Source organism: Gobio gobio, assembly GCF_949357685.1.
Source record: "Gobio gobio genome assembly, chromosome: 14".
Lineage (NCBI taxonomy): Eukaryota > Metazoa > Chordata > Actinopteri > Cypriniformes > Gobionidae > Gobio > Gobio gobio.
The window spans coordinates 44,883,205-44,910,272 of record NC_137107.1 but is presented as its reverse complement, the minus strand read 5'-3'; the positions used below and the strand labels follow the sequence as shown (position 1 = coordinate 44,910,272).

The 27,068-nt window shown below is 37.1% G+C and overlaps 2 protein-coding genes across 3 annotated transcripts in view; both read left to right on the top strand.

The window, feature by feature from the left end:
• Positions 1-1,004: 1,004 nt before the first annotated feature.
• dolpp1 (dolichyldiphosphatase 1) lies at positions 1,005-19,246 on the top strand. The gene is made up of 8 exons (XM_079835123.1): positions 1,005-1,097; positions 3,661-3,761; positions 9,036-9,120; positions 11,616-11,712; positions 16,060-16,158; positions 16,260-16,388; positions 16,500-16,589; positions 17,069-19,246. The coding sequence occupies exons 1-8, from the start codon at positions 1,022-1,024 to the stop codon at positions 17,103-17,105; spliced, it is 714 nt and encodes a 237-aa protein (XP_079691249.1). The 5' UTR covers positions 1,005-1,021; the 3' UTR covers positions 17,106-19,246.
• Positions 19,247-23,105: 3,859 nt separating this feature from the next.
• Positions 23,106-27,068, top strand: part of setx (senataxin) — a 39,894-nt gene continuing 35,931 nt past the window's right edge. For both annotated transcript variants that reach the window (XM_079834069.1, XM_079834070.1), the window contains exon 1: positions 23,106-23,277. The gene's annotated coding sequence lies outside the window, so the exon portion shown is untranslated. The remainder of the gene's footprint in view (positions 23,278-27,068) is intronic.

Genomic DNA, 27,068 nt, shown 5'->3' with positions numbered 1-27,068 from the left:
AACATTTGAATTAACCTTGCTATTTGCAATACAAGGACTACAACCCGTTGTCCAATCCCTTAAACATGGTAAACTCACATCCTTGTGGTATTTAGCAGCATAAAAATTTACGTTTGAGTTATGACTAAGTGTACTTGTAGAATAAAATGTAAAAAGTGTCTTCAAGTAATGATAACCACAGACCTTAATTGACTCAAAACCAATATTAAAATAAAAACCAATACAAAAAAGCCTGAGGTAATAGCAGTGACTTGACTAGTGTTTTTTTGGTGCTTATTTTCATGTTAAAATGAAGTATTTGACTTCATATATATATATATATTATATATAGATTTTTTACATATTTATATATACATTTTTTTTACATATTATTTATATATATAGATTTTTTAACTTATTTATTTATATATATATATATATATTTACATATTTGTATATAGGCCTATTTATATTTTACACACATATATATATATATAATATATACAAACTCTATAATATATATATATATATATTATTTTTTTACATATATACATTACATATTTATATATATAATATATATATTAGATTTTTTACATATTTATATATATATATATATATATATATATATATGTTTTTTTATTATATATATTTTTTTTGTAATATATATATATTGATTTATTCGAATTGTGAAAGTTTTTCAACAAGTATGTAATGGCCGGAGTGAGTGTGGCGTGTATGCCATTGCCTTCACATACTACGGTAATATCAATTGAAGAGAATCTCTCCATTCACTTAATTTTTCTTCTTTCATTTGAATAAATCCGATTTTTATTTGTCCAGTCAAACGTCCTCGGATTGGCCCATCCTCTTAACCACGCGCCTCTGATTGGACGGCTGTTCCCGTGCAGATTTTTTTTTTCTTTGAGAATGCGCTTGGTGAATGGCCGCGCGTCGTAGCAGCGTCCGGTGAATCTGATTGGTCGAATGCGTCGGGGCGTTTCATTCTGATTGGTCGACGACCGATGCCCGGTGTCCGGGTAAGATGGCGTCGGAAGAGCAGTGCTCGGCACCACCTCGATGGCGGTCGATATCCTTAACCCACGTAGAGTATCCGGCTGGTAAGAGCATTTTTAAATCGTTGTTCTCTCCGCGAAGCCGTTCCTATCATCATGCGCCATTTTATTCGCGCCGCGACTTCTGTGGAACATCGAGCAGCTGAATGGACACGGCCAGGGCTGGGTTGCCAAATAGTGCGCTCGCTTTCTTCGCTCTGCAGGGAACGGAACGCCTGCTGCCAAATAGTGCGCTTGTGTAGTGCGCATGCGCTGTGGTCCTATACGCTCACTAGTACACCACACTGGGATACCCTTATTCAGTTTCTCAGTAATATTTACGGCTTATTAATAAAACTGTTAACTAATTCAAGGTTGAATCGATAACCCAGTGATCAGTACTAGCATTATAGTCAGGTGACTGCGTCTAATGCAAGCACATAAGACCCAACTGCTCTTGTAAGTTTCTGGAAAGACTCGTGGCTCTGTTGGGTTAATCCAGTTCATTCCCGGTTGCATCACACCCTTTCTGGGTCCTGTCTTGTGTGAGGGTCTCCCTGGGTTTGGGAATATATAAACTGACCCCAAAACGCTGGAACATGTCAAAGGAAGTCGAAAATATACTATGCTAATGCCAAACACAGAGAAATGATGCGGAACATGAATAAAACCACGAACATCTTCCGTGTTTTAAACTCCTGTCGCATAGTTTTGATATGTTTGCACATTAAATTGTCATGTATTCATGGTGCATGAGATGATAAAACGTGCCACGAGATAAAACAAGACTAAATGTGCAGGCAAATGCAGTGTAACAATATAAAAATGCAATGTTTTATATATATATATATATATATATATATATATATATATATATATATATATATATATATATATATATATATATATATATATATATATATATATATATATATATATATATATAACAACTTGTGAACAATTCTCTCAGAGTTCTGACTTCTCATGCGTAAACACTTTAAAATGCTGTTAAGCTATTATTCCTTAATATTTCTGTATAATAATTCCTATTATTGACTATTGGTAATGTCTTATTAATGCAAGAATAATCTAAAAATGAATGAAAGATTTCATGTGTCTAGCACAAAGTTGAATAACTAATGCCATGCTAAATAATATATAAAATTTTTAAAAATACATTTTACATAACAATGTTTTGGCATTAAAGTAGCGACAGTACAAAGTTTCATATTGTGACACATCCGAGTGTAAGAAAAGTATGCCGGGGACTTGCTTCTATGCATCGATTGTTCTTTGGATGTTGAGATATAGATATGCAGTTGTCATAATTTATTTATCCTCATGTCGTTTCAAACCCGTAAGACTTTTGTACATCTTTGAAACACAAATTAAGAAATTTGATAAAATCTGAGAACTTTCTGTCCCTCCATTGACAGCTACGCAACTACCATTTTGGCGCTTCTAACAGTTCATAAAGATATCGTAAAACTAATCCATATGAATTGAGCGTTTAGGTCCAAATTAACCTAAAGTGGGCCGTCACCATTTTGGCAGCGCGTCATTCCCGGATAACTGAAAATGGGCAAAGAGGCGGGTTGTGGGTGGAGCTAAGGTGCCTAGTTGCTGAAACCACACCTGCCTAGCTTGACCATACCTGTCACTCAAGTGGCCACGCCCTTGATTATGCAGAACTTTAAGGCTTAATATAATTTAAACGGATGAGTTATAAAAAAATTCCCTCCTCACAGTTGTCATGAAGACCAAAACCACTTTTTGTACAAGGCTGTAAACATTTTAACATGGGGAGATACAAATTTGACTCCCTTTTGGAGCCTGTCTCTCGTGGCCAGTCGATAAATTGCAGTTTAATTCACTTCCGTATAGGCTTCAAGAGATGAAGCCATGATGACAAGGACGTTTCAGCAAAGGGTAAATGAATTTCCAGCACCAAAATTCCCTTGCAGTAGCTCTGTTACTAGATTTACGGAGAAGCGAAAGAAAAAGAAAACACAGTTTGGCTGAGCTTTCAATGTCGTAACGGAAAGGGTGAAGCTGATTGGTTGGTTCTTATCACGTGAACTGATGTGCGCTTGCGGCATTCTTGAAAGTTGGGATGTTTTTCATCTCTGCGGTGCCCTCTATTGTGCGCACTTATCATGCGTTTACATTTAAAATGACAAACTTGAGTGCGCAAAATATGTGACATGTAAACGGCCTCTTAAAATGACAGAAGTCCTGCATATGTCACCAGAAAGGCGTATCGCTTTCAACGGAAAATCCAGATATGACGTTTTGCTGAAACATTGAGGTCAAAATGGAAGAATGGAAGCGTGTAATTAAACGTATGCACGCATTGATGAATAAGGTCAACAACATGTATTTAGTTGGCTGAAATTTCATTTTATGTCGACTTTAATGGTTATTAAGCATAAATCTGAGTATTAAGTTTAGTTGAGTCCTGTCCAGTACTCATTTTATCAGCTGTGAAATAAGCATTTTAATCCAAGTGGGTGTGTAAATATGTCGTAACTTTTGGTTTAATGCCGAGTAGTAAGGCAGTACACTATTCTGAACAGTTTGTTTTGACTGGCTCAGAAGGAGGAGTCTAAATTCCAGTTTGTTTGTCCAGGTGATCTGACGGGGCAGGTATTGGCCTTCATGAGCCTGCTGCCCATAGCGATCCTCGTCGGATTCGTCACTCTGATCGTCTTCAAGAGAGAACTACATACGGTGAGCCACATGATGTCACAAACCAGCAGGACATCCCAAGCCATATAAATAGTCCCCTCCCCTCAGCAAATGTCAAAATTTGATTGATTGATGATGTTTGACCTCTTGTCTTTGATGTTGGTGACCTCTGACCTTCCCCAATGTGATCACCTTTGACCTTGGGTATCCTCTGGGGATCTTTATGACCTATGACCATTGCATATTTGAAATAGCAATGTTGGTCTATGACCTCTGGGTGTCTTCCGGGTGACCAATATGAAGATTGATCATTTTGTACTGTGACACGGCTATTTGAAGGGTCGAGGGTCACATCTGCAGGGCACGTGATCTGGCTTCCACATTCCATCACAGGGCATTCTGTGGGCATCTCCTCTCTATATGTAAATCTAGTTTAAGGGAAATGTTTTTTTATCAGACCAAGAGGTACTGTGGATCAGATTATGTTCGCCTTCACACTAGAGTTTATGGTACGTCAAACACAGGGACTCTCGTATCCGATGAGTTGAATTGAAACCGTACAGATCGTTTGACGGAGAGCGAAACTCTCAAGCGTTCAGTCAAGAGTGTTCAGCGAGTGAAAATATATCTTTGCTTAATTTATTCTTAGCCTCTAACACTGGAGAGTAAAATCTAAGCATTTATTAGCCAATGGCTAATGATAGACAATGACATTATGTAGTCGCCCAGAGTGAAGATTTATTCACATATGCGAGTGATTTACTCGCATTGTAGATAGGGCTGTATGATTAATCGAAAAATAACCGAAACCGACATTCAGAACCTCTAACCAACGTATTTTTCCCATGTCGGTTATTTTGGTTTTCACGTGACTCCGCCCCGTCAGTCACGTCAAGTGCAGTTTGAAGGCACACAGATGCAGGAGCAGTTATCTGTGTTTATAGATGCCCAGAATCATTATAGTAACTGCATGTTTTACACAGTTTATACAGGTCAGTTAATTGCTGTTCTTATAGCCTACGCTCTGACACACACACACACACACACACACAGACAGCGCGCGCAAGCCCCGAAGCCGCTTTCACTTTTGTGCTCATAAAGTTTGTCAAGTAAATGCGTTTAAAGGCTTGCCAGTTTCAACATTTAAAGCGATTGTGAACTATTCAACAACAACAATACGGAAAACTTCTCCGTTCAGTGCTCAGCTGTTTTCAGTGACACAGAGAGCCGAGTCGCGTCTCTGAAAACGCGCGCCCTGAAGTCAGACCTCTTTTACCTGCGTCCTCACAAAGCTTGTCATTTGTATGTGGTTTAAGCCCTGCCAGTTTGAACATTAAAGCGAGTTTCGACCATCAGATGTGTATTATGTTGAACTAATACCTGATATATTTTGACAAACGAACACTCAGACAGAAACTGTGACTAAAGTAAAGTCACTAAAGGAGCTTAGAAACTCAACCGTTATAGGCATACATTTTAATACCTTTTGAAGTAAGTACAAACCACAGCTTCATAATGAATAGAGACGGTATGAGTAATTCACACACACAATCACTCTGTCATTAATGCATTCAAATAAATGTAATGTAGGCCTACAGTGTTAATTTATCTGTATCTGATGTACAACAAACAGAAATCTGCTCCATAGACAATAACTGCTGAAAGTTTTCTTCAAGTATTTTAAAATCACAATGCACTTTTTCATTAGAAAAAAAAATTCCACCTTTAATAGTAGAAAATATTTACAGTACAAACCTTATCAGTGAACTTACTCAAAAACCTTATGAGGGCAAAAAAAGAAGAAGCAAAAAGCAAAATAATCATTAATCGTAATCGAGGTCGTAATCGAGGTCAAATGTTCAATTAATCGAGGTTTTTATTTTTGGTCAAATCGTTACAGCCCTAATTGTAGAGCAGCGGTTTTCAAACTTTATGATGCCAAGGTCCCCCAAAAATTATTAACCTTTTATGAGGGACCCCCTCCGTCTGTATATCCGTCTGTATATTTTTATATATGGAAAAAGTTTAGATAAATAGTAAGTGTGACATTATAAATGTAACATATTGTGTATAAACCTGAAAAATAAACTAAGCAACTTTCGCAATAAATGTATGTAAGCAGCTTGTGTATTGCGTTAAGAATACTGCCTTACAACCCCAGTGAGTGAGATAAAGTATAAAACTCACTATAGATACAAAGCAAACGTATACAATTCTGGAAATATGTATACGGCAAGAAAGGAGAGAAACATTTAGAAATGAAACGGTTAGAATGTTTGGCAGACTTTACTACCAAACTCTGTACTGTCCAAGACACTGATTAGCTGGTTCAAATGTGTTTAAATGGGGTTGGAGCTCAACTCTGCAGGTCAGGACCTCCAGGGCTGAGTATGGAGACCCCTGACTTAGAACCTTCTGGAGGACCCCTGGGGGTCCCCGGCCCCAAGTCTGATAACCCCTGTTGTAAAGGGTTGCCTAAGGGTGAATGATGTTACGGGTAGCCGACACTGTGACTCATGCATCAATACGGCGTTGTTTGAAGACGCACACATGTGGAGAATCTCCTATTGTGCATTTTAAAATGAGTTAAACATTAGGCTTGGTTCATCCTGGCAGTTCCACCCCCTGTGTCTCAGAGACTGTCAGGCATTACCGCAAGAAGCACTTTGAGAAGCACTCTGAGGTTTTATATTTTACAATTCATTCATGACATATAAAAAGAGCTGCTACTTCAGCTCGCTGAAAAAAGTAGGATATTTCTTATTTTTATTAATTTAGTTAACTATAACTGTTTACATTGTTTAAATAACTTTTATTAAGATGTTTATTATTATACAGTATGTGTGTGTATGTATATATACAGTGAGGAAAATAAGTATTTGAACGCCCTGCTATTTTGCAAGTTCTCCCGCTTAGAAATCATGGAGGGGTCTGAAATTGTCGTCGTAGGTGCATGTCCACTGTGAGAGACATAATCTAAAAAAAAAAATCCAGAAATCACAATGTATGATTTTTTTACTTTTTATTTGTATGATACAGCTGCAAATAAGTATTTGAACACCTGTCTACCAGCTAGAATTCTGACCCTCAAAGACCTGTTAGTCTGCCTTTAAAATGTCCACCTCCACTCCATTTATTATCCTAAATTAGATGCACCTGTTTGAGGTCGTTAGCTGCATAAAGACACCTGTCCACCCCATACAATCAGTAAGAATCCAACTACTAACATGGCCAAGACCAAAGAGCTGTCCAAAGACACTAGAGACAAAATTGTACACGTCCACAAGGCTGGAAAGGGCTATGGGGAAATTGCCAAGCAGCTTGGTGAAAAAAGGTCCACTGTTGGAGCAATCATTAGAAAATGGAAGAAGCTAAACATGACTGTCAATCTCCCTCAGACTGGGGCTCCATGCAAGATCTCACCTCGTGGGGTCTCAATGATCCTAAGAAAGGTGAGAAATCAGCCCAGAACTACACGGGAGGAGCTGGTCAATGACCTGAAAAGAGCTGGGACCACCGTTTCCAAGGTTACTGTTGGTAATACACTAAGACGTCATGGTTTGAAATCATGCACGGCACGGAAGGTTCCCCTGCTTAAATCAGCACATGTCCAGGCCCGTCTTAAGATTGCCAATGACCATTTGGATGATCCAGAGGAGTCATGGGAGAAAGTCATGTGGTCAGATGAGACCAAAATATAACTTTTTGGTCATAATTCCACTAAACGTGTTTGGAGGAAGAAGAATGATGATGAGTACCATCCCAAGAACACCATCCCTACTGTGAAGCATGGGGGTGGTAGCATCATGCTTTGGGGGTGTTTTTCTGCACATGGGACAGGGCGACTGCACTGTATTAAGGAGAGGATGACCGGGGCCATGTATTGCGAGATTTTGGGGAACAACCTCCTTCCCTCAGTTAGAGCATTGAAGATGGGTCGAGGCTGGGTCTTCCAACATGACAATGACCCGAAGCACACAGCCAGGATAACCAAGGAGTGGCTCTGTAAGAAGCATATCAAGGTTCTGGCGTGGCCTAGCCAGTCTCCAGACCTAAACCCAATAGAGAATCTTTGGAGGGAGCTCAAACTCCGTGTTTCTCAGCGACAGGCCAGAAACCTGACTGATCTAGAGAAGATCTGTGTGGAGGAGTGGGCCAAAATCCCTCCTGCAGTGTGTGCAAACCTGCTGAAAAACTACAGGAGACGTTTGACCTCTGTAATTGCAAACAAAGGCTACTGTACCAAATATTAACATTGATTTTCTCTGGTGTTCAAATACTTATTTGCAGCTGTATCATACAAATAAATAGTTAAAAAAAATCATACATTGTGATTTCTGGATTTTTTTTTTTAGATTATGTGTCTCACAGTGGACATGCACCTACGATGACAATTTCAGACCCCTCCATGATTTCTAAGTGGGAGAACTTGCAAAATAGCAGGGTGTTCAAATACTTATTTTCCTCACTGTATGTATGTGTGTTTATGTATGTATATATATATATATATATATATATATATATATATATATATATATATATATATATATATATATAAACACTTATTTATTTTGAAATAATTTCATTTAAAATATAGATAAGTTCTTTTTACAGAGCCAATGGTGTGTGTGTGTGAGAACATCTGATCCACAGTACCCCTTGGTCTGATAAAAAACCTTTCCCTTAAACTAGATGTAGATTTAGAGAGGAGATCCCCACAGAATGCCAGCACACGTGCTTTGCGGATGTGACCCTCGACCCTTCAAATAGCCAACATCGCTATTTCAAATATGCAATGGTCATAAAGATCCCCGGATGATACCCAAGGTCAAAGGTGATCTCATAGGGAAGGGAAAAGCCCAATTTATACTTCTGCGTCGAGTGTACGTCATAGGCTGTGTTGCACGCGTAGCCTACAACTTAGCCTGACGTGCACTTCTCCAAAAATGTAACAGCGCGTCAATCCTACACGGACCACAAGCGCTGTGATTGGTCTGCCAGAACCCCTCCCTCAGGGGCACATATGCTCCATCTGCATGTGTAACTGCACGCCAGCGCGGACAAGGACACAGAAGTATACATGAAAATCAATGCGTAGAGGCTACGGCGCAGAAGTATAAATCAGCCTTCAGAGGTCACCAACTTCAAAGACAAGATGTCAACGGTCGTCATCAATCAAATTTTGACATTTGCTGGGGTGTAATGACTACTCGCATACCACCTTGTTCTGCATTATGCTTCTTATCCCTTGTGTGTGATCTCTCTCTCTCTCTCTCTCTCTCTCTCTCTCTCTCTCTCTCTCTCTCTCTCTCTCAGATCTCTTTTTTTGGTGGTTTGATCATGAATGAGGGGCTAAACTGGCTGCTCAAACACATTGTACAGGAGCCTCGGCCGTGTGGGGGTAAGTAGCATCAGCGTGTTGTTTAAACATACCGAAGTTTAATGAATATCTTAAATCTGGGTACCATGAAAACTGAATGTTAGAACGTTTTTTCCCTCTTCGACATATAAACTAACAAAAAGACACGCACAAACTTTTTTTATTTAAAATTTTCATAATTTGTCTGAAGGATAAACTTGTCCTTTTTTTTAATGACTATTGTTTTATATGTCAAGCTTTACACAGGGTCAGTACAGAAAGATCTGGTGACTTTAATACAAAGTTATCCCTGTTTGAAAGACATTCAGCGTTTAGTTTGAGGCAGTGTGTTCTGTATGTAGACTGCCATGCCACAAAACGGCATGTAAAAACAAAACAAACTGCTGTAGTGATTTACATGTCGGCTAGACAGTCTGAGTAGGCGGTTCTTGGACAGAATAGTCTGAAAAACTGGACCAGACTTTATGGCAATAGACACAAGTCTGACTATATGAGACCGTGCTCAAAGACACAATGGGTAGTTCATGGACCAACCCTTGTGCTTCACCTGCAACCATTTCACGTGAATGATAATCATGTTAGCAACTTAGGCGATACAATGACAGACACTCATGGACTTTCTGAATCTTTTTTTCAACTTCACTAAATAAATGTGCGTGCCACTCAAACCAGCAACAAATAAAGCATTAAACGACCATCTAAATCAGACTGTACTGTTTGGTGAACGTGCCACATCAAACCACATTTACAGAATCAAAGCGACATGTCAGAGGTGAATGTGTGTTATAAAGCTTTTAGGTTTCTTCTCATCATGTAAGCGTTATCACTTCCAATAAACAACACATAAAATAAAATATTTTCAGATTGCTGTACTATATACCAAATATAATGCTGAAAATAATGCTAATTTATGTTAAATATGGTCTGAAAAACCAGAGAGGTTTGGACATTTGAGTCTGGAAAAGTTTGGAATTTTCCAGTAAAAATCTAAACATCCTAAAACAGATGTTTGTTTTATATGCAAAACTGCATGAATTAGCTTTAAAATAATTCAAATATTTGGCCAATATGCAATATTAGCAATGTAATGTGACGCATTACAACAGAAACATATCTCAGAGAGCTACAACATGAGCAGAATATTTATTCAGTCAAACCATGCACATTAACAAAGACTTTCAAAATTGATTGGATAAACAAATGAGCAGATTATCATAAAGCCTCCTACTTCCTTTTATCATATAAGTACGTTTTCCGGTTCATCTTCATCCAGCTTGGTCTTCCTCAACATCCTGTAATATGCCCACCTGACATGCAGAAAAACATTTTTATCTGACTCCCTAAACTCTCCCTGGCCGAACTGACCTTGACCGCAAAAAGAAGCATTGTTCCCATGTTGCTTCTCACAGCTTTTGTAGATTCGCTTGAAACATCAGAGAGAGGGAGAGAGATAAATTAAATACATGTGTCTGAGTCTTCTCCCAAGTGTGTGACAGAAAGTGTGGCCCAATGATCAGTAGTAAAATAAAAAGGTAACATATCTCCATGCTTATCAATCAAAATCTAGCCCTTACATGTACAGCATGACCTTCAGTTCGTCCCCTTACACTCTTAAACAGTTAACACTCTTTTGAAACAATTACTTTTGTCCTCCTTTCCTAATCCCTCTGTCAAATACATAATGTATCAATGCATAAAAATACTGGTTTTACACACGCATATGTCTATGTACATGTCAAAAACAAATGATATTTTCAACAAAATTGATCATGTATAAGCAGTAGCATTGATTGAATTGAAATTTCTCTTGCACCACTCAGTGAGGTTTAGCGATATCCGCCACATGAACTTTACCTAGTTCATATTTTGGAAGTCTTATAACCAAAAGCTCCTGCAATCTTGTTTTTGTTAACAGTAGGCATTCAGATATGAAAATAACTGTTCAAATATTCTGTTCAAAGGACACGTTCAATCAGACAACATATTGTTATTGTAGCTCAGTGCTATTAATACTAGTAGGTTGTGGTTGTAACGGTGCTATTCGAATATCATTGATATGCTATTATAGGTTTTGTTGATATTTTAGTTTGGGTTTAATGTGCATGTTTTCTGTTTTCACTTTAATCATAGTTACTTTTTCTGTCATTTTTATTCGTTTTTTGTTTTTATTAAATGTCTATAAAGTTTTAGTATATTCGGTTTTAGTACTTCAAGTTAAACTAAACAACTGGTGGAAATAAAACAAGCTTGAAGTTTTTTTTTATATTTTATTTTATTATGTTTAACATTTAAAAATGTTGTTTTTAATGGTTTTAGTTAACGATGTTAACCCTGGTTTGTGACTGAGTATCTTATAGCTATTCTCATTTTTGTGTTACTATAAATGCAGGGTTGTTTGACTAACTAGTTGTTTGACAAGTTGGTGCATAACTAGTACCCAGCTAGTCAATTACTTTTGCACATTGCTAACGTTTTGTGAGTTACTGAATTGTCTGTGGTCTGTCTCTCATTAACAGGTCACAGCTCGGTCACAACAGAGTACGGGATGCCTTCCAGTCACTCTCAGTTCATCTGGTTTTTTGTTGTATACTTTTTTCTTTTTCTTTATTTAAGGTAAGGCATTCAAATTTTTACTTCATGACATTTTACTAAAATGAAAAAGAAAAGTATTAGCAAGAAAAAGAGACGCACTCATTATTAGAAAAACTTTTTTATCATTTTGAAAAAGTCTCTTCTGCTCACCAAAGCTGCATTTGTTTTAAAAAATAGAATAAAAACAGCAATATTGTGAAATATTATTACATTTTAAATATATGTTAAAATGTAATTTATTCCTGTGATCAAAGCTGAACTTTCAGCAGCATTACTCCAGTCTTCAGTGTCACATGATCATTCAGGTGTGTGTGTGTGTGTGTGTGTGTGTGTGTGTGTGTGTGTGTGTGTGTGTGTGTGTGTGTGTGTGTGTGTGTGTGTGTGTGTGTGTGTGTGTGTGTGTGTGTGTGTGTGTGTGTGTGTGTGTGTGTGTGTGTGTGTGTGTGTGTGTGTGTGTGTGTGTGTGTGTGTGTGTGTGTGTGTGTGTGTGTGTGTGTGTGTGTGTGTGTGTGTGTGTGTGTGTGTAAATGTATGTGTATGATGTATGTGTATGATGTATGTGTAGTGTGTGTGTGTATTGTAGGGCTGCAACGACGCGTCGACGTCGTCGATGACGTCGACTACGAAAATACGTCGACGTGCGTGAAATGCGTCGACGCGTCGGCGGCACAATATTTACGTTCGAGAATGGAACAGAAGATCTAGAATAATGGCAGCTTCTGCTCCCGGGCATAGTGAAAATGATCATTTATCATATAAAGCCAAACCGCGACATTCAAAAGTGTGGGAGTACTTTAAACAGACGCCGAATAAAACTGTGCTTTGTTCGCTCTGTAACGCCGGTTTCACACTGTGCGCGGTGGCAGAGCAGAAGCTGTGTGTGTGGAGAGCAGGAGCTTTCACGCTGCAGTCAGTGTTGCCAAGTCCGCTTTTTTCCGCGGAATTGGGCTACTTCTACACTGTTGCCGCGGGCTGTGTCTCATGTCCGCGGGTTGAAGCAAAAAAAACACGCATATTTAACCCCCCGAACGCGATGTTTACCAAAGAACCTCCCCGAAACGCGATTGGGCTTGTTTTGGGCTAGTTTTGAGTAACGAATGGGTGGGTTTTGTTGTGTAAACCTGGCAACCCTGCTGCCAGTGTTCTCTCGCGCAGCTGAACCGTGGCGCGTGTATTGCAACAGACCGTCACATTTTCCTGGGTTCTTCTCCGACCCCAGTACGTCTCGTGCTTTTATTTATTATGGGCTGCATATATCTGCTGTTAATGCGACCTGGTTCCGCTCTGTCCCAAACACATATGCATAATAACTTGTTGTATATAGGTAGTTTACATGATTAAAGTAACATTAAAGTTAAGATATGCCTCTAGCTTTAATCATTTAAATGTGTCTTTGAAGTTTGGGCAAAAACTTCTGGCAGCTTTAGTCGTTGTTTATGCACCTTCAAAATAGACGACTAGTTATACATTAACACTATGCTGAAAGCTCCTGTATGTGAACCTTTTGCAGATAAATACAAGTGCATTTTCGTTTACTATTGACAAAAATCAATAAGTAAATCATACTCAACTACTATAGTAAACAACTTTTCCTAATTAGGCCTACTCTGTATACATTTTATGATGAATAGTATCATTATATATTATGTTTAAAAAGCTTGTGTTCATATATTTCTTTATAAAATGGCATACTATGTACACTACCCTTCCTGAAATACAATTAATATTGTCATCATTCATTGATTTCATGTTAAAATAATATACAAATTCACTACCCTCTTTGAAATACAATAATCAGTAAAAAAGAATAATAAGATTAATCTGGAAAAATAATCGTTAGATTAGTCGACTAATCGAAAAAATAATCGTTAGATTAGTCGACAGAAAAAATAATCGTTAGTTGCAGCTCTAGTGTATTGTGTATGATGCAAGTGTAGTGTGTGTATATTTGTGTATATATACACACAGCTCTGGAAAAAATTAAGAGACCACTCCAAGTTCAGAAATCAATGTTAAGTGGTCTCTAAATTTTTTTCCAGAGCTGTATATAGAGCTAAACATTAACACCCACTAACCCACCATTTGCGGGTAGATTTTAGCTGTGGCGTGTAATACAGTCACAGTGGTAATACAGTGGTTGATTGTTTTTGTTCTATTTCAGCAGCGAAAATAGTTTCAAAGAAAGATCACAGCAGAAGCATAGCGCATCTGATGTGGCACAAATTTAGGGACCGTCTCTAAAGTTACAAACGATATTGTTATACACGTTTCTAACTTCAATAGCATTTGAAAAGAATGACTTAGTCATAAAACCGAATGTAAAGTGTTCATCTAGATGTCAGGTATGATGCACACCTTTTGGATTTTTGATATATAAAATAAACTGTCAAATCACATGAAAATATGGATATGCATTTCACTGTATGGGCTCATACAGTGAAAATATATTGGAAAATATACAAAATATACTGGATTTAAATATGTCATAGCTGATAGAACACTGAGAATATTGCTTGAGAATGAATAATATTTACTCAAAAAAATATCTTATTTTTTTCAGACAGTTAGTGTTTCTCTGTCTAGATTAAGGAGCTTTACACATAACCTTATCAGAACTTTTGTGTGTGTGTGTGTGTGTGTGTGTGTGTGTGTGTGTGTGTGTGTGTGTGTGTGTGTGTGTGTGTGTGTGTGTGTGTGTGTGTGTGTGTGTGTGTGTGTGTGTGTGTGTGTGTGTGTGTGTGTGTGTGTGTGTGTGTGTGTGTGTGTGTGTGTGTGTGTGTGTGTGTGTGTGTGTGTGTGTGTGTGTGTGTGTGTGTGTGTGTGTGTGTGTGTGTGTGTGTGTGTGTGTGTGTGTGTGTGTGTGTGTGTGTGTGTGTATATATATGTAGAACTTAAGTAGTATATATGTTTTTAGTTAATGCAGTCAGCCTCAAATAACGAAGTAATATGTTGTTGTTATTTTATGTGGGATAGGATAAAACAAGAAATATTTACACTGGAGATTACACACTGAACACTTTCTTTGTTCAGCTCAATGTGTGTGTAGATGTCAGGACTCCAGACTTTGACCAAATGGTCCCATTTTGCAACTAGATTTTGTTAGAGGTCGCACTGGTGCCACCACCACGTTACCCAGCTGGTAAGAGGTGCCATTTCTGTTGCATATATGAGAAACATCAGTTCAGTCAGGTCCACTTAAGTCAAAAACATTTGCCGATATGGCTCGGTTCTTAATTCCCCGTCCTTTTCATTAGCTCCATGAAAAGCCAAGACAGGGAACAGCAGCAGATTCTGGGGACAACCTCCAATTTTTTTAAACTGGGTGGGGAGCGAAATCCCCCATTTAGAACAGAGTATGCATCAATGACAACAGAATGACATCAAGTTAAACCCAGTTTAATGAGGAGCTGGGGTGGAGGTGGGTTGCAAAGCAGCGTTCAGCAGAAGCAGCCAAGCAGGCAGATTGAACTGAAGCTTTGCTTAAGTAAGGCGCCCTTTTTGAGAGTTGCCAATTGAGTGCATAGGAATCGGATCAGCTGATATAGGTGGGGTTGGAATTTTTCCAATCAGCTGATAGCAGAGCTTGACTACTTGGCCTGCCTGAACTAACGCAGAATGCTTGATATGGCAAATGAAACAAAAGCGGGAAGAAACCGCGCTAGTCGTTTGAGCTGTGCAGTTTATCAGCTCGGACCAATATTAGACAGCACTCAGAACAGGTTTACTCAAGGGACAATCGCGATTACGTGACACCATTTCCGCCCTGGGATATCCAGTGAGAAAGGGCTGGAATTCACTGCAGAATTAATAACATTGCATTTCAAATTCGGCGCAGAATTCTCTGTTATAAACCATATCAGATCAAACAGCGCCAGGAGAAGCACTGTGCTATGAACGAACACGTTATAGAAGGCCTTTCAATCCACAAATCACCAACATTCACCATGAATTTAATGTAGTAACGCTAACTGTAACCATGGTATTGTGGCAGATATAGTTGAATGTTTTCAGGGTTCGTACACTCTTTTGAGAGTGAAATTCAAGCACTTATCAAGGGATTCACACAACATTTTCCAGCACTTCAAAGCTCTAAATGTGAACAATTGCATTGCAGGTCGATTTAAGGTGTTGCCTCTAAATTCTCTGCTTGTACTCCTATGTTAGTCTGGAGCTCTGAATGTGTTATTGTCTTGAAAAAGTAACTAACTATTATACTTTGTTGCTTCATGTTTCATGTGGAAATATGTGGCTTTTTGTGTGCCACAATGGGTTTTTTTACCACAGTGTAACATGCACAGCTGAATCTCTTGAAATTGTAATCAAATCAAAATAAAAGAATGTGTCTGATTTGATTGGTCTTTTTCCCAGAATGCATCAAACGAACAATGCCAGGTGTGTTGAATTGTTATGGCGGCATATACTGTCCATCATTCTACTGGCCGTGGCTCTGTCCGTTTCATACAGCAGGTAATGTTTGTTTTTTGTTTTTAAGCGAGTGCAGGATCTTTGTTATTTGTAGTGTTGGAGTATTATTGATGCGTTGCATATGTTGTCCCGTGTGTTCATAGAGTCTACCTCCTGTACCACACCTGGAGTCAGGTGATTTATGGGGGCGTGGCCGGCATGGTGATGGGAGTGGTTTGGTTTTTTATCACCCAAGAGGTGCTAACGCCACTCTTTCCCAAGATAGCAGCCTGGTAATGATGCAAACACACTCACACAGATGTTCATATACAGTGTCCTCATCCTGAATAATGCACACAGAGCTCTGTTTCACGATCATGATGGGGTTCTCTTTCTCTTCTCAGGCCTATCTCAGAGTTTTTTCTGGTGAGAGATACAAGTCTCATTCCCAACATCCTGTGGTTTGAATACACGGTAACCAGATCAGAAGCCAGGTAAACTCACCATGCAGAATCTACCGGCAAATATCAGATTGAGGGCCTTTCTGACACTTTCCATGAAATAAGACTAGAGACTTATTTAAGACTTATTTGAAAAACATTGAAAAAATCGTCACAACACCAAACTTTTAACGGTAGTTTAATGTTATTAATAAACTATATATATATTATTTTTTAAAATAGGTTTGTGATCATTTTTTCTAAATAAATTTGGTAAGTCTTGATGAATTTGGTAACTGGTTGAGCTTGATGAATGCAGTCAACACTACAATGTGTGTAAAAATGAGATTGATGATACTCGTCATCCTGCTATACTGTAGAAAATATCCAAATGATGTCACTTCCTGTGTGTCACAATTTTAATGGAAAAACTAACTTTCGTTAGTTACCCCTTTATTGCTTTAACCTATTTGTGGAAAGTGCCTTCTAAACCTTTGGCTTACATTTTCTTCTTTTGTTGTCTTCTCGTACAGAAACAGACAACGAAAGCTGGGGACGAAGCTTCAGTGATTTGCTGCAAAACCCCAGTGAAAACTGACCACACACATGCACACACACACACACACACACACTCTCAAACACACTGGAGTTTCATAGTCTGGACTGTTCTGGTTGATGTGAAAGCGCAGAACAGTGTACTTGTGGACCAAAGGAGCGAGTTTGTATCGCAGACATGACCGTTATCACATGACCCAACTGTTAGCACGACAACATGGCCTTCTCCTCCCCCCGTCCTTAGGCTGCCCCTGCGTTCCTAATGCATGCAGACCGTGCAAGAGACAAAACTATTTAATGACAAATGTAATATATATTTTATTCATTAACGTTCACTGGGACGATCTTAACGGCGATGTGAAGGGGGGGAAGAGGTGGAAGTAAGTGAATGAAAGAAAGTTTTACGACCTATCAGCATGGCATTACTTTTATCTAAACGACACGTTAAAGGACCAGGGACAGGAAAGTGGGAATTTAAGGCTGGGTAGTAAAAACAGGAAAGGAGAGGAGGAGGAGGGGAGGAGGAATACAAATGCTGCATTGAAAACTGATGAGGGGGTGGGGGGCATAAAATAGCTTTTGCTCATTTGTGTATATCCTAAAAGAAAGAAATATTCATTACGAGGTGAATATCGCAAATAATATGTCCAGGTCACATTTTACCCCCAAATTTTGTGTTCTCAAATTCTCGTTAATATGAAAGCTTGTTTCCGCCACATAATAAACCATTTTAAAAGATAATTTGCGCCTTTTTATCTCACAATTGTGAGTTTCTCGCAATTACATCTCGCAACAACTTTTTTCCCAGAATTGAGATGTAAACAATTCTGACTTTTTCTCTCGCAATTGTGAGTTTATCACGCAATTCTGACGTTATAACTCACAATTCTGACTTCACATCATATAATTCTGAGAAAAAAAAGTCAAAATTGCGAGATGTAAATACGTCTTCTGTGGCGGAAACAAGCTTCCATACATTAACGTGTCCAGATGTTTTGCCTTTTTTTTTATTCTCAATAATGATTCTCATTACTGTGACAGTTATTTTTATTGCGTATTGCATTACAGAATGTGCTTGCTTGTCATGAAAATTGTTACTATGTAAAAACTCATAATGGTCCTAAAATAGGCTTCATTTTCCTTGAGCGAAATATTTATTTCTTTAGTTTTGGGGGTGAAACGCAGCCCAGACATGTTCTCGACAGGCTTTGCGAGATTCACCTTGGAATCCTGTTCAAAAGTGTAACGTAAACGAAAATAATATGCACTTTGTCAATTCGAAGACTTTAAAAAAAGTCATATAAACACTAGTTTTTGTCCCTGTCTGCTCTTCTCTGGCCCTTTTTTGTTCTCTGACAGACGTTGTCACTCGAGCAGAACTTTTGCGTTGAGTTTTTCCTCCAGACGTCCGTGAGCAGGATTTGGTCGATGTCTTGAGCATTTCAGAGCATGTAGTCGTTACAATTCATTAGTCTCAAGTGGTGCTGGGAACAAATTTAGTGCCTGTTTTTGGTCAGAAGGATGTCGTTTCAACTTCATTTGCATTACGTTGTGTTGTACTTGCAAAATGTGTTTCGTTCTGCAACATCACAAAGAACAACTTTTTCAGATTTATCGGGCAGCTGACGGTCCAATGCATAATGTTTGTTTCAGTGTGCAGATGATATGCAGTAATATTTCATCATTCATTCCTTTATTTATACTAATCAACATCTCAAAGGATGCAGTTCTGACTGTGCTGGAAAAATAAAGCTCAGCTTTTTAATAGTAACATTTTTTTCTACCTATTTCTGACCCATTTTTCCCTGATGTGGGCCGTTTTCTCACCTGACATCTGCTCTAATTTCCGCTTAAGACATTCCCGTAATTCCACTTTTGAATATTTAAGGACAGCTTTGCAACTGCTACAACAGGAAAATATTACATGTCTAGTAATGGAAATATGAAAAGGACATAAAAAAACAATTCCGAAGCCAAACCTCAGGTGAAGTCTAGCATGTACCGAGGCCTCTGTTCTTTTAGGGTGATGTAGAAACTGTCTGTGACGGGGTGTTTATATAAAGGGAAGGGAGGTTATTATTGCATAACTCTAAGATGATCCTCTCTTTTATCATGTGTAATTCATATCAGGCTGAATAAAAAGCAAAATATGTTTATGTATGAACGGTTGCAGTTATTTGTGCAAGTCAATGTGAATGTAGATTTTTTTTTTGTAACAGCAGCAAAAGTTACTAGTTTTTTCGTCTCCATATTCACTCTCAGCATTTATTTATTCATAAATCCTATTCATTTCCAGTATTTAGGTTCATTTCTGATTTATGTATATTTGCGCTTCAGTTTAGCTGAATTATTTTGAAAATTTCACCAGCTGTATGTATTTATCGCAAATTTATTTAATGTATTATATTAACTACAAAACTATTTCAGTATAATATTGTAATATTATTTTTCAATGATTAAAATACAGGTACATTTCTGAATTATTTATAATTGCGCTTCAGTTTAACTGAATTATTTTTTTTAATTTCGCCAGCTGTATATATTTATTCGCATATGTATTGTGTTAGCTATATACTTAAACTATATTTTATTAACAGTATACACTGAAATTAGTATTTCATTATTATTTTTAAATTTAAATGTGCAAAACTATATAATGTATTTTATTAAATATATACTTTATTAACTATATTTAATTAACAATACTCTGAATTTTTTTTTTAAATAACTTATAATAAGTCAACTTACCACATTCAACTTTTTTAATTCAACTAACTTTCTCCAGTTAAAGTAAATTTTAGGTAGTATTTTGAACTTAAAACTTCTTGTCAAGACAAACAAAGAATGTTTAGCAATGCAAGCAGCTACAATCCTTGATTTCCATCTCCATTTTTTACGAGACACAAACATAAATTGCCTCTTTTAAAGGCACACAGTTTACCCATTTCACCCGGGCAATTAAGTTGCAATGAGGAGAACATATAGCCACATATAATGCCACATGTCTCATGTCAACACAAATCTCAGACATGCTTGAGAATCTAAGGAAGGTCAACAAAAAACTTTTTTTAGCAACATTTTCTTCTAACAAATGTAACAACAGCTTGGACAAAGATTATTTGAACATGAACAAAACAAGAATGTTCTTAACATGTTACTAACAAAAGTTTATTTGTTGACCTCACTTAAATTCTCAAGTATTTGTCCAAAACTTGTTTGTTGTCCCAACTATCCAAATTAAGTTATCTGAACAAACTATTTTTCATTCAACAATGTTGTGCCATTTCCCAGCATGAAATGTGTTTTTTTTTTTTATGTGGTAACTATTGTATAAAATATAATAATATTAATTTTAAATGATTAAAGTATATATTTATTTGAAAATCTATGTAATGTATTTTATTAACTATATACTTTATTAACTATTTAATTAACAGTATAAGAGCCATTCCACCGAATGGGTAACATTTCAGTCCCCAGGACATTTTTTTGTATAAATTTGCATGGAAATTAACTCTAAAATACATTTTATAATTACGCAAAGTGTCCTGAACATTAATCTAACTGCAAATGTAAAATATAAAATGTAAAACATTATTAACTACTGAGAACACTAAAGAATTGTATTTGTTACATGTCCCCGGTTTCTAAATCTAAACTTTATCATGAAATATAATCATTAAAATCGTTCAGAAATCTTACTTTTTTTGCATTGTTGTGTAACTCCATATACCATCTATGCTTAAAAAATATATTTTTAATAAAAAAATCCATAATATGTTATATAAAATACACATTTTAGTCGTGTCCCCAGGTTTTCACTCAGTCCTGTTATCCTCATACATTGCCCCCTCTAAAAACTTGGAACATGACAAGAAGGTCATATCTCAACGCACTGCCCTGTTACCTAAATTATTTCTTATTATTTGTTTATTTTAAAAATATTAACTTAAGGTAAGTCACTACAATTTTCTCAGTGTCCTCATGCTATTATAAAATTGTGAATATTAGTTGATATAATATTCACCTGATTTATGAGTTTTACGGTTGAAATTAAGCAAAAAAATTGACATTTAGCACATACGGCTATGGACACTCTCTCTCTCTCACACACACACACACACACACACACACACACACACACACACACACACACACACACACACACACATACACACGTATGGACACTCATTCCTGTTACCAAGTGTTCATTCCTTTTACAAAAATTTTCTTTTTTTTCTAAAAAAATTTGTTAAACCACTTTTTTCATCAGTTTTGTTTGGTCCATCAGTTTAATAAAATAAATTATTTAAAAAAATATTAAACTTTTGGCTTCAGTCTTCTTTAAAAAGATTTTTTTTGTTTTGTTTTTTATTAAAATACACCATGTCTTCATATAGTGTTTTTTTAATCACAGATATTAATTATTTGAACATATAACCAACAATTTAAAAAAAAATATTTACTATCTTGAAGGGAAAACAAAGGAATTAATTGACATGGTTTTAAACACGCTTTTTAAATGGCACATGAGTTTTGGTAACAGGACTGAGAAAACATACATCCATTTTCTGCTTAGAAACCTTGTAAAGAACTAAATAAAGTTACCTGAGATTGACAAATACACATTTTGAAGAGTTAAATATGTGTAGTATTAGATTCAGTGTTGAAAAAATTAAATAATAATAAAGATTAATTTTTAAGAGTTACAACAAGCAAATGTCACCCATTCGGTGGAAGGGCTCATACACAGTAAATTTCTGATTTATTTATAACTGCTCTTCAGTTTAACAGAAGTATTTAAAAAAAATTGCCGGTATATATTTATTAACTATATGCTTTATTATACACATTTTATTAACTATTAACAGTATTCACTAAAATTAGTATTTCATTATTATTTTTAAATTATTAAAGTATATATTTATTCGCAAATCTACGTAATGCATTTTACTTTATTAACTATTTTTATTAACAGTATACACTGAAATTAGTATTTCAATATTATTTTTTACATTATTAAAGTACAGGTACATTTCTGATTTATTTAAGCAGTTTAACTGAATTATTATTTATTTTTAATTTCACCAGCTGTATATATTTATTCATAAATCGATGTAATTTATTAACTATATATTGTACTTTATTAACTATATTTTATTAACAGTATTCCCTGAAATTAGTATTTTAATACTATTTTTAAATTTGTAATATATTTATTCGCAAATCTATGTAATGTATTTTATTAACTATATTCTTTATTATACTTAACTTTATTTTATTAACAGTATACACTGAAATTAGTATTTCAAGATAATTTTTTACATTATTAAAGTACAGGTAAATTTCTGATTTATTTAGACAGTTTAACTTTTTTTATTTTTTTATTTCACCAGCTGTATATATTTATTCACAAATCTATGTATTTTATTAACTATATACTTTATTATACTTTATTAACTATATTTTATTAACAGTATTCACTGACATTAATATTTCAATATTATTTTTAAATTATAAATATATTTATTCGCAAATCTATGTAATGTATTTTATTAACTATATTCTTTAATTAACTATATTTTATTAACAGTATTCACTGAAATTAGTATTTCAATATTATTTTAAATTATTAATTAAAGTACAGTTACATTTCTGATTTATTTAGGCAGTTTAACTGAATTTTTATTTAAATTTCACCAGCTGTATATATGTATCACAGATCTATGTAATGTATTTTACTAACTACAAAACTAGTTTCGGTATACACTCAAATTAATATTTAATTTATAAATATTTTTGAAGTTAATCATATAAATCATTATGTAAAACGAACCTACTCCTTGAATAATCATTGCTTAATTATCTTCCTGGTGCACATCTTTAATCGCGCGTTTTATTAATTGCCCAGAAGGCCATATCAATAACACAAGCCCTTTATATTCGCGAAGCGCGCGTTGGGATTCGGCGCAGGCGCAATGGGCCTCTCGGTCCGACTCGTTACGTCACCGCAGCGCGACTCGGCGGCGGCAGGCGTGTTTCCAGTGGAGAGCGAAATCGAGCGGAAAATTGAGACCATGTAAAACACACTACTGAGTGGACATCAGGTAATCACAACCGTGTCAGTGTGTGGAAGAGATGCTACAGACCTGAAACACTCAAAGTTTCCTCCTTTGGAGCTTTGTGGGTAAGCGGTTTTTCAATGCGTTTCTCGTGTTTACATTTTTATGGTAACGGTAAGTTAACTTCGATATTATCAGAAGTTTACTCTTTCTCCTGCAGGAAACCTCATGATTTATGGCTCTGGCATGCTTTCAGTAAAAAAGTAAATCTTCTGCAACTGGGCACTCTTTTGTTAGTAGTGTAAAAAAGGAGTGTTTATGTGAAATACTTCAGCTTATACTTTTTGTTGATACTAGCATGCGTGCTAATCAAAATATATCTTCTTGTTTGTCATTGTTGGCCATTTAAAGCTCTCGACTCTGACTTAACTTTCACAAAACAATCAGAGCAGGAAACACCCACGGCGGGCTCTGATAAGTTTCGTTTCGTTTCTTTTATATTGTTCATTTGCATGCTATATTGTAGGTTAATTCAAATGTGGCAACCAACTGCCTTTTTTATATCCTCTGATTTGACCAGTTTTTTTCCTTTCATAAAACTTAATTCACATGTTTGCATGGAGCACAATATTTACCTGCAGCTGCTAGTTAACACACCCTTGTTATTTGTGTGCTTATCATTTCACAACATACAATAGATGCTGCAGAACAGGATGTATTAACCTTGATTTCATATTTATTAGACATATTTGCCCTGTGTGTGGGAACACATTTGCCTTCTGACCTGTTGAATGTTGTCTGTTTACACTGACTATACACCATGCTATCATTGGGATTTGATCCTTTTTTTTTAATCCATTATTTTTTTACAATCTGATTTCTGTGTCCTGTTTCTCTTGGATGAATACAAATGAAACCGTTGCAAAGGTTTCTCAAGATATTCAATTAACTGGTTCAGATGTCCCGATCACAAAAATACTTATGATAGTAATATCATGTTACATGTCAGAAAAGGTTTATTTCTGAAGTCCATGGTCAAGAATGATGAACTTTTATAATGATTATACTATTGCTAAGAAGATTCATGAAAGGGGTTGTGGTGAAATGAGGTGAGAGGAATGAGTCTTTAGTCTTTACCTTAGAGCAAGTTTTAGGGCTGGGCGATTTAAAAGGATGATGTAAGTGATCCTCTGCATTTTAGGTTGGCTATATATTGAATCTATAGTGGTGTGTGGCACACATATTAGCGCTGCAGGGAGTTGAACACACGTCTGAGCGCTCAAAGGCAATTACAATTTTTTTTTACATTGGTCGGAGTATGCAACTAGATAAAAAAAAGTTTATTGAGACAAACTTAAAGTTGGCTTGAGAAAGCCGGACCAGAAAGTTTGAAAACGTTTTAAAAGTTTGAAGATTTTCAGTTTAAAGTTTGAAGTCAATAAGTCTATCAGAAGATGGATGGATAGATTTGAGAAGCATGCACAATTGTGTGCGTGATTGTGAATTTGTGAGGGGCAGTAGGCTGTGCTTATTGATGTTACACTTTATTTTTTTATTTTTTTTGTGAGTGATATTTTAAAATGTCTAAGGAGACGTCACTGGTCTGCAATTTTTTTTTCTTTTATTTTTAGCTATTAAAATAGTATTTATTTATTTTGCTCTATTGTTTAATGATATGAAATTGTGTACTACAATACAATTGATAAAGTAATATTTTCTCCGACTTTTAGTGGATGTACTATAAGAGAGCTTTAGCTTTGTTTGAAAAACAAGTTGTATTTGGATTTGTATTGTAAACGTTAAATAAAAGTTAAGAAGTGAATAATTTATATTTCTGCCTTATCAGACAATGGCTTGTAAGGCAGCGTTTGTGCATGAAGGCACCTCACGAAACTGATTTCGGACAGACTTCTTAGGCAGTGTAACAGTTTAATGATCTACAGCTAAATAGAGAGAGCTTTGGTGTGAACTAAACACATATTTAATTACTACAGTAGTAATTTATCTCTAGAAATGAAATCAGAATTGGAAAATGTTGGTCAGAAGCGTTACACACAAACTGACCAGCAAACGCAACTTCCGGACAGCATCTATTTTCCCCAGCTCAACTGTCACAGAATGGAACGCACAGGATTGTGGGATATCAAAGGCAGCGAAGGATACAAATATGCTGCCTTCAAAAATCGATCAGATGAAGGTCTCTCAGGAGACGGGAAGTGAAGCTAACATTAGATTCGGACCTGCCTTGGTACCTTCCTACCTTAAAATGTGTCCTCTGAAGACAGCATTTTCCTGGTTTTGGACGCAGCCTATGTCCTCCAAAGTTGATGTGTTAGAAGCAGGAAGCATGGGCAAGCGTAAGGATTTGAGCGAGTTTGACAAGGGCCAGATTGTGACGGCTAGACGACTGGGTCATAGCATCTCCTAAACAGCAGCTCTTGTGGAGTGTTCCCGGCCTGCAGTGGTCAGTCTCTATCAAAAGTGCCCCATGGAAGGAACAGTGGAGAACCGGCGACAGGGTCATGGGCGGCCAAGACTCATTGATGCACGTGGGGAGCGAAGGCTGGCCCGTGTGGTCCGATCAAACAGACGAGCTACTGTAGCTCAAACTGCTCAAGAAGTTAATGCTGGTTCTGATGGAAAGGTGTCAGAATACACAGAGCATCACAGTTTGTTGTGTATGGGGCGGTATAGTCGCAGATCAGTCAGGGTGCCCATGCTGACCCCTGTCCACCACCGAAAGAGCCAACAGTGGCACGTGAGCATCAGAACTGGACCACGGAGCAAAGGAAGAAGGTGGCCTGGTCTGATGAATCATGTTTTCTTTTACATCACGTGGATGGCCGGGTGCGTGTGCGTGGCTTACCTGGGGAACACATGGCACCAGATGCACTATGGGAAGAAGGCAAGCCGGCGGAGGCAGTGATGCTTTGGGCAATGTTCTGCTGGGAAACCTTGGGTCCTGCCATCCATGTGGATGTTACTTTGACACCTACCACCTACCTAAGCATTGTTGCAGACCATGTTCACCCTTTCATGGAAACGGTATTCCCTGGTGGCTGTGGCTCTTTCAGCAGATAATGCGACAAAGCACAAAATGCTTCAGGAATGGTTTGAGGAGCACAACAACGTGTTTGAGATGTTGACTTGGCCTCCAAATTCCCCAGATCTCAATCCAATCGAGCATCTGTGGGATGTGCTGAACAAACAAGTCCGATCCATGGGGGCCCCACCTTGCAGGACTTAAAGCTACACTGTGTAACTTTTTTTAGTTTATTCTTAGCTAAAAACACTTAGTTCTTTCAAAAATGTGCTCATTAATGTATATTTACTTCTTTCAAGTAATAAAGTATTCTCGTAAGTTTATAATATGCCATTGAAAATACACACGGGTAAGGGGTTCGAATGCGGGTCGCCATGTTGCCCCTCTGTCTTAAATGGACTGCATTTATAAAGCGCTTTTAACAGACCTACGGCCATCCAAAGCGCTTTACATTTTTGCCTCACATACACTCATTCTTACACCGACGGCGGTGTCAGCCATGCAAGGCGCCATCCAGCTCGTCGGGAGCTGCTGGGGTTAGGTGTCTTGCTCATGGACACCTCGACACTTGGTCAGGTGGAACCGGGGATCGAACCACCAACCTTCCGGTTTGTAGACAACCTACATGAACCACTGCCGCCCAGAAAGCACATTAGCCAAAGAGGGAGATGGCACCGTGTCGAATGTGGACAAGGTTGAACTGGAAGCCATATTAATCTTGGACTAAATCGGCCACCGTAGGAGTTAAAACGAAATCGGAATTGAGAGGAACAGAAACTGAAATTCACTGGATGGTCATATACCCTTTCCACCGCTAGATGGGGGAAAATATCACACAGTGTAGCTTTAAAGGATCTGCTGCTAATATCTTGT